At 32.8% G+C, this 8,800-nt stretch overlaps 1 protein-coding gene across 2 annotated transcripts; it reads left to right on the forward strand.

Moving 5' to 3' along the window:
- Window positions 1–4,387: 4,387 nt before the first annotated feature.
- Window positions 4,388–7,748, forward strand: LOC149258128 (putative inositol oxygenase). Of its 2 annotated transcripts, none has more exons than XM_089370721.1 (12): window positions 4,388–4,471; window positions 4,599–4,667; window positions 4,799–4,919; window positions 5,003–5,084; window positions 5,738–5,942; window positions 6,138–6,197; window positions 6,400–6,452; window positions 6,582–6,704; window positions 6,797–6,866; window positions 6,961–7,039; window positions 7,137–7,218; window positions 7,353–7,748. In XM_089370721.1, exons 2-12 carry the CDS (start codon window positions 4,649–4,651, stop codon window positions 7,377–7,379), a joined length of 921 nt encoding a protein of 306 aa, XP_089226847.1. In that variant the 5' UTR covers window positions 4,388–4,471; window positions 4,599–4,648; the 3' UTR covers window positions 7,380–7,748. The 2 variants fall into 2 exon arrangements, with proteins under 2 accessions (XP_089226847.1, XP_089226849.1); XM_089370723.1 differs by having other exon boundaries at window positions 4,431–4,471; window positions 4,579–4,667.
- Window positions 7,749–8,800: the final 1,052 nt, after the last annotated feature.

The following is an 8,800-nucleotide window of genomic DNA, read 5'->3' on the forward strand; positions in this document are numbered from 1 at the left end:
AAGCACTCCATTAAAGAGTACAATTACAATGAAAAAATTTAGTGATACAACCATAAAGGGAATGAAAATCATGTTTTCCAAGCCTCAAGGAAGTTTGAGAAAGCATCAGTTTAAGTGACATATCTTCATATGGTGGATTGATTTGATTTCACAACTTTCTCTTACATGCCATTCATCGTAGTGTCTTTCCTAGCACCCAATTTCTTATCCATATCAATGTTACCTAGTGATGTGCCATCATTTATCCCATTTTTAGTTTCACACATCAATTGGTGCCCACAAGTTTATGACTTGAAAATTTCAGGCAATACCATCAATGTTTGATGACTAGTAATCACCAAAATCATATTGTTGTTGGCATAACTTGAACATATGCACTTCATTATCATACACTTTAAACTAAAGAATGAAACATTTCCTGATTATCGAGCTTAGCTCCTCATCCAATAGTAGAATTCCATTCAAGACTCAAATTATAATATTTGTTTTTCAACAACTAATTAAAAACAAAAACACTGAAGGGTCGCACTACATAAGTAGAAACAACATAACACAAGAAAGATGAAAAGGAAATCCAAACAAGAAGGAAACACTCAAGACAAGAATGAGATATAGGAGACAAAGGATACCATCAAATTGTGGACATACAAAATTGAACAGCCAAAGGTGGTAGGAGGAGTAGTAACCCAATGAGATTTATTCTAAGAGGCCAGCAACAAGAGACTATAATTGATTGCTTATGAAATGGAAATATGTGAAATTAGTAATAAGTAAGATGTTTCCTCATCATGTCAATGAAATATATATATCTAATGAGAAAATAAACCCATAATTTTGTTCATCTAAAAGAACAATAAAGTTACATTTTGCATAGGTTGAATGCGTTCAAGAAAACAATGCCTCATGGCTAATCAGGGAAATAAGCACATGGCAAGATAATTATGCCATGAAAAATGGCTAAGAAAGGAGGTCAAAAAACCCCAACAAACATTACTTGAAATCTTAGAAAAACTACAACAGGGCATAGGCCACCTTGATAGCCCATGAGAAAACCCCCAAAACCATGCTTCAAACAAAATAAATCAAGGCATCAAAGCCCTACGAAAAACCCACGGTGACAACCAAGCGAGAAATAGTACAAACATCCCTTGAAAAAGAAAAAAACAATGATAACATGAGGTAGAGAAATGGCACACCCAAACGAGACCATTAGAAAAAACCGGACATGAAGTAGAGTGATGGCAACAGAGACATGAATGAAAGCACAAAAGGCCAGAATAACACATGCAGGCGACCACAACAGAGCATCCAAACCTACTGCAGAGAGAGCCCCAACAAAAAGGCATTAACATCACCAAAAAATGATGTATACCTTGGCAATGCAAACGAAAAGATGCATGAACCAGAGGGCCAAGTGATTAGGGTTCAATCACATAAACTTATGCTCCCTCAACTCTTCCCTTTTTATGTCAATGAATTTAACTCAATCCAAGGGAGATGGAAATTTCCTGTGGCCAACATGTGCACCATAACCACCATACCTCCTTTAGTTAATCAGGCTTTCTTACTAATAATTACATGTCAAAACTAGAACCAAATTAAGGCTAATGATTAATCCCCCCTTCTTCTCATAGATGGAAGAGAGAATGTTGTTGCACTATACATATGAGTAGTGCCCCAGGGATTATGGGTTGGGAAATTATATATGAAAAAGGGATAAATATTTTGTAAAAGATATTTTTGGTCGATTTTTCATATTGATAATCCATTTTCCTAGCCAAGATTTTGTTGAATGATTTCATTTGTTTCTTGAACTACTTTGTGAGTAGTGATTTTCTTTTTGCAAATTAGATTGGATCTGTTTTTTCTTATTTCGAGCTGGATTAGCTTAGTTCCTTTTATTAGGAGACTTGTATACGTCTTTGATTATTCTTACCAATGCGTGGGGTCGGGTATAGATACCATTTGTAGAGTATAAAATGTTAGATTTGTTTCTTTCAATTTCAAGTTAATTAAATTAGTTATTAGCAATTATTCATGATTTCCATATAAGGACTATCATGTGTAGATACCATTTGTAGAGTATAACATGTTAGATTTGTTTCTTTCAATTTCAATTTAATTAAATTAGTTATTAGCAATTATTCAGGATTTCCATATAGGGACTACTTTGAACTGTGAACCTAATGGATTCATATGATAAAAAATTGTGTTGATGGACTCTTCTATACATACACATACTCGTTTCTTAGATCAATATAGTTTCATCCTTCTTTATTTCTTCCAACATTAATTAATCTTTTCCTTTCTATAGTTATTATAGATTTCTAATGTTGTCATTTAGTAGATTGGGTTAATCCTATTTGTTGAATTGTTGTTTTCTTTTGCTTTGTAGACCAGTGTTTGAATTGTTCTTTAGTAGATATGGAGTAATCTTGTTTGTTAAATTATAGTTCTTAACGTCATAGTTTGTAGGATACAAATTTGAATGTTTTCGATTGCATTCTTTATTCATCTTTAACAATAAATCCCATAATTATTGGTTGTTAACCATATAATTGAAAAGATTCAACTATCCTAGATAAAAAAGAACTTAATTGGGACTTTCAATTTGATTATATCCCTTGCCCATTTAGTGAGACATTTTCCCATAAACACACTGTAAAAACTATCTAATGAAAAAACTTTTTAATATTTAGAACATTAAAATAAACATTCTAACCATTATTAAGTTTACATTATATTTATTATATAAACTTTATTTAATAAAACTAATCTTAATATAAAATAATTTATATATTTATTAAAAAAATAAAAAAATAAAAACTTAAAAAAAAATAAAATATTTAAAATATTTATAAAATATGACTGGGAATATAAGTAAAATGTTAAAATTGAAACACAAAACAACTTTGCTCCTCATCTTAATGAACTATATTATATAAAAATCAAAGCGGTCATGATTAAGCAAGTCATTATAATAAGGATGAACATACACACGCACACACATTTTAACCATATAAAAATTTGGTAATGATAGCCAGATTTTGGTAACGATAATGAGAATTTGGTCATTATAATAATGCTTAATGGGTTAATGATAGACAACGGTGAGCGCTGATATGTGTTATAAATTGTTTAATTTATATCTCATATTTCCAAGCGTGAGCACTAAAATATCATATTCCTAGGGTGAGCTCTAGTATGTCATATAAATCAAGTTTTAAATTGCTTAATTTATCTGTAATATAAATTTAGTTAATTGGAAGTTCGGATAATTTTTCAATGTAAATAATAAATGAGATTTTTTTTTTTAATTAAACAATATTTTTTAAAAATATTTAGAAAATTGTTAAAACAAATATTAAGTTTTGAGCCTTGCCTTGTCGATTATTGTGATTATCAAGACAGTTGGATATATACTATTAAATTAAGCCTTTCTAAAAACTGGTCTATTTTACAATTAGATTTTTAAGAATAAACTAATAAATACATTTTTAAAGATTAACCTAATAAATACATGGCCTTCCTAAAAACTAGTTTATTTTACAATTAGATTTTTAAGAATAAACTAATAAATACATTTTTAAAAATTAACCTAATAAATACATGTTTACAGTTAATTTATAAAAAAATATATTTAGATAAATATAATTTTCATTAACTAAAAATAACCCCAATAATTTATAAAAAAATATATTTAGATAAATATAATTTTCATTAACTAAAAATAACCCCAAAAATTAAAGTAAAAAACAATCATTCCAAAAAATTATTTAAAAAATAAAAGTATTTTCCTTTCTTAATAGGTCAACGTTATCCATATGATATGTATAATATTAATTGTCAAATGGTTAGAATTGCTGGTTGCCCAACAGTCCGAATCTCACCAACATTTGTGCTTATCATCTTCATCAGCATCATCCTCATCATCACTATCTCATCCAACGCTCATTATATCAGCTTCCCTGTTTCTTCCTGCTCTCCATGAGCCACCGCTGGAATCTGAAAATCGAACTAATATTAAATTTTATAACATCATCGTTGGTGTATAATTAATTGTTGATAAGTTTAAGTTTTGTTGTATGAGATTGAATTTTATCTTAATTTATTATTTTTTAAACTTGGAGAAAATTGAAATCTTCTTGAAATAAGTTAAATTAGTTGAAGCAGAATCTCAGGTCTCTGCAAATAAAATTAATTTACATGGTAATTAACTTTATCGTTCATAGTAAAACACACAGTGGAGACCCACATTTGGCACGTTTTCCAGGTCTGTCTCAACCCTGAGATGTCAAATACCTCTGGAATCGGATATGCTCTCTGACTCATTCTCCTGAATCGGTTGAGGTGGCATTGCAAGCCCCAACAAGCCCTCTCCACTATATATACAACATCCCTAAATTGTACTCTTTGCCTCCTTCCAATTTTTGTACTCTCTCAGTCCTCTGTTGCTCGAACCAGAGTTGCGGTATGGTTAAAATTTTGTCTCCATTTGCTTGTCTTTATATTGATTGCAGTTTGATTTGTGTATTCTCAAAGTATGGCTACAGTCAACGATATGCTCAGACCAAACAGATATATTGATTTCCTTGCAGGTTCTTTCAGCGATTCAATCAGATTTTAAGCACACTGAATTCAATTGAAGATGACAATCATCGTTCAAGGTCATCACCTTATATTGAAATGCAATGAATTTTTATTCCCTTGTCATATTCTTAGTTTTGTAATGCAATCTTTAAAAATTTTCCTCTGATGAGATGATTTTATTTTATGTTTTAAATAAATGCTTTTGCAGATCCCCTCCTAGAAGGAAATGATATCAACAAAACCCAAACGGGCCATTCACAATCCCACGTTCTTCAGTTGGATGGGGGTTTTGTCACACCAGACAGCAATGCCTTTGGTCATGCTTTCAGGTATTGAAACCTTACAGAGCACTTTACCAGGTAGATCGTCGCATGACAAATTATGTGAAAAACTAATGGTTGGGCCTTAACAGAAACTATGAAAGCGAAAGCGAGAGGCGGGCTGGTGTGCAAGAGTTTTATAGACTTAATCACATCAACCAGACATATGATTTCGTAAGTTCTGTACTCTCATTGCTAATGTCTCCCTTAATTATAAGTTTTCTCGTAACATTTTCCGCCAAGGATACATTGCTAGTGTCTCCCTTGATTATAAGTATTCTCGTAATGCAAATAAAAACCAAGTTGCTATAGACTTTGCTGGTTGAAAATATACCCATGAAAAAAATATGCCCATTTTCAATTGTGAGCTTAAGCCGATGGCGGATTCCTCGACTATTTCGGGACATGGCGACCTAGTCCATGTCTTTAGAATCCTAGAATATTCTGGGAGTCCATAATCTACAATTTACATAAGGATACTCTTTAATTTCATGAGTATAAATGTTTTCTTAGATCTTTAATTATCAAATTCAAATTGCTGAATAGTTGGTCTTTTATCTCATAAATAAAAGTGTTTTATATACCAATTTGATGTCTGATTTAATAGTAATTTAAAAATTAAATTATTATTACTACACTGCAACTCTCCTTTCTTTTAAAGTAATTCTGTAATCAAGATGAGAGACAAAGAACTAGAAAAATCTCTGCTAAATAGAGTGTGAGGCAAAATATCTGGACTGCATCACAACTGTGTTACCATGGATGCACTCACTTGTAATAAGAGTTTGGTTATCCACATTGGTGTATTATTTTGTGTGTGGTTGCAGGCATTAAGTAAGCGCGAGCATTATGGTAAGCTTGACAAAACTGTCATGAGCATCTGGGAATGCTGTGAACTATTAAACGAGTTCGTAGATGAGAGTGACCCTGACCTCGATGAACCTCAAATAGAACACCTCCTACAAACAGCAGAGGCTATTCGTAAAGATTACCCAAATGAAGATTGGCTTCATTTGACTGGCCTCATCCATGGTATGAGTTGCAACCCATCTAACTCTTTGATTACTAAGTTGTGCAACAAACCAACTCTTTGAATACTAACTTATGCAGCAAACGAACTGAGATTAGTTCAACAATAATCTATTTCAGTATATGTCATTGGATTATACTTCTAGTTGAGTTGTGATTGAGTTATAGATGAAATTGTGATTGAGAAAATGCATGCAGATCTGGGCAAGGTACTACTGCATCCTAACTTTGGAGGGGAGCCTCAATGGGCAGTTGTAGGTGAGAGCTCAGTGAACATTACCCACTGTAAAATGAAATGGAATGTATCCATCGTTTACATCTCTCATGCATTTAGCTTCCTAAAGAGTCCTGAATGATATTTTAGTTATAATTCGCAGATGCTGGACTGTTCTGGGCAATGGACAGGATTGGTTGTTAATCACGTCTAATAAAAAAGCCTTACATATTTGAATTTATACAGGTGACACTTTTCCTTTGGGATGCCCTTTCAGTGAAACCATTGTTCACCACGAGGTAATGTATATCTAGCTTCTCTGTTCATTTTGCAACTTGGTATTTTTCTGAAAATCTTTGTTCTTGGTCCATTGCAAATTTCTTGTAATATACAAATGATTAAAAGGTTTTTGATATTGTTGTGTGTAGTTTTTCAAGGACAATCCAGATTTTGACAACCCAGAATACAACACCGAAAACGGGGTGTACTCTGAAAAATGTGGGCTGGACAACGTTCTTATGTCATGGGGTCACGATGAGTACATGTACCTGGTAATATACTTTGAGAAAATAAGCCAACATATCATTTCATTTCATGCCTACATAGAATGTTTGATTGTTTTATTCATTGATGGATTGAACAGGTGGCTAAAATGAATAACACAACATTACCTCCTGCAGCTCTCTTCGTCATAAGATTTCACTCTTTCTACCGTAAGCAAAACAATATCTCATTTTCTTTGTAAACCTGAAATTCTGATTTGACTGGACTAATAACACATCTAATGGATGGTGTATTTTGTTACAGCTCTTTATCGTGAAGGTGCGTACATGCACTTGCTGAATGATGAAGATAAGGAGATGCTCAAGTGGGTTAAAATATTCAAGTAAGAAACTGAGCATTGGGTCATTCTCATTCTTTACTTATCATAACTGTTATAATCTTGAGTGCATTTCTGATCACTATTTATTTCATGTGAACAGTAAATATGATTTATACAGCAAGAGTAAGGTCAGAATTGATGTGGAGGAAGTGAAGCCATATTATCAATCACTCATTGATAAGGTTGGTCTTGGTATTCATTCATTCTACCACTTTCCTGCAATATGCATTCATTTGAAGCTGCACTGTCTGTACAAATTGTGCTGATTTGTCTGGAAAGCTTGACTATGAATTGACTCTCTTGTTGTTTTGTGCAGTATTTTCCTCCCAAATTAAGATGGTGATTACCTCATGAATGATGGATTGGATTGGAATGGCTCTGATTTTTATTATATTATTGTGTACTGAGTGGACTAGGGAATAGTTTGGTCTGCTACATGGTTATGTGTGCAGAGCTAAGTTGACATAGAACATCTAGAGTTCGGACTGATGCAGAAGAAACTAATTTGATCTGCCACATGTGATGTAATGGTGTTCGATTGTGTGGTGTCAGGCTGGCAAATAAGTTCAGTTGCCTGGTGCCAAGCTGGCAAATAAGTTTCAATCTTCAGTCGATCTAGATTATATCTAAGGATTTCTTGAAGCACTTTCTGTTCATAGAATATTTTGTGCTTTCAAATCTGTTTATCTAGTATTTTGTGCTGTTATTTTCATTTGCTCGCGTAATTTGCTTGTGTAATTTTCTTTAAATGACAAGGGTAGAAAAAATCGAATGCTTATGAAATAAACAATTTTATTTATAATTCTTATCTTTTTCTAAATGACAAAGTTCGTACCATTTTATGGCTTGCATACAGGAATTAAGAAATGCCAAAAAACAAAGAATAAAAAAGTTTTATTTTTGAACTTTATGAGTTTTTGTCTACTATCAGTTATTGGATTACTTTTTCGAAATTCCTTTAAAAAGACATCTTAGAATTTCAAAGCTTATAAATTGATCTATCATGCAGAGCGATAGATATTCTCAACAAAAGCTCGTTTGGTTATATATGTCATGTTAACGAAGCATGAATTAGGTTAACAGGGACTGAATTGACTGTAATTCTTATGAATAAGATTATTGATCAATGTAATTCTTATCAATAAGATTATTGATCAATGTAATATGTAATTTTTAATGGGAAGAGTTTCTACCATTTTCTTTGAGGTAACCATCTTTGCGCCTCAAATAATTCTGTGAGCTTTTTTTCACAGGGCTCAACATTGTTGATGGTCAAAAGCTTGCAATTTCTGTGAGCTCTTTTCACAGGGCTCAAATAATTCTGTGAACTTTTTTTCACAGGGCTCAATATTGTTGATGGTCAAAAGCGTGCAATTTTGCTGCACAAGGAGAGATATGGAGCACACATCTACAGTCACCTTTTGATTGTATGGAAAGTAATGACGATAGTATTTATTTATATGATCAAACAATACTATTTGTAGAAATATATTAATAATGATGGTACATATAAAACAAATAAAAATATTAACAAGGAGGGCTGCACTGCAGCTAGTCCCTGCCTTAAGCGGGACGAGCAGGGAGCGAGTGGTTGACGGCTACATGGGTTGAGTTCGCAGTTAAGGCAATTGAACGGGCAGCTGCTGTGTGAAACGGTTACCCATGAAAGACAGTTGGAATTTACTAGCCTTGCTGTCAATCTTTTTAGCCCTTGCCTTCTCAGGTCCATCGATGAAGCTCTCGAACTCAACCATACAGGCCTAG

This window comes from Pinus tabuliformis, chromosome 6 (assembly GCF_031772625.1).
Source record: "Pinus tabuliformis cultivar Carrire ecotype Pingquan chromosome 6, CPIR1, whole genome shotgun sequence".
NCBI lineage: Eukaryota > Viridiplantae > Streptophyta > Pinopsida > Pinales > Pinaceae > Pinus > Pinus tabuliformis.

What these genes read in the sequence shown, in the direction of transcription:
- LOC149258128 (XM_089370721.1), top strand. An exon ending in TTTGACTGGCCTCATCCATG is followed by an intron (nt 5,943 to 6,137) that starts GTATGAGTTGCA and finishes AAATGCATGCAG; the next exon opens with ATCTGGGCAAGGTACTACTG. An exon ending in AAACCATTGTTCACCACGAG is followed by an intron (nt 6,453 to 6,581) that starts GTAATGTATATC and finishes TGTTGTGTGTAG; the next exon opens with TTTTTCAAGGACAATCCAGA.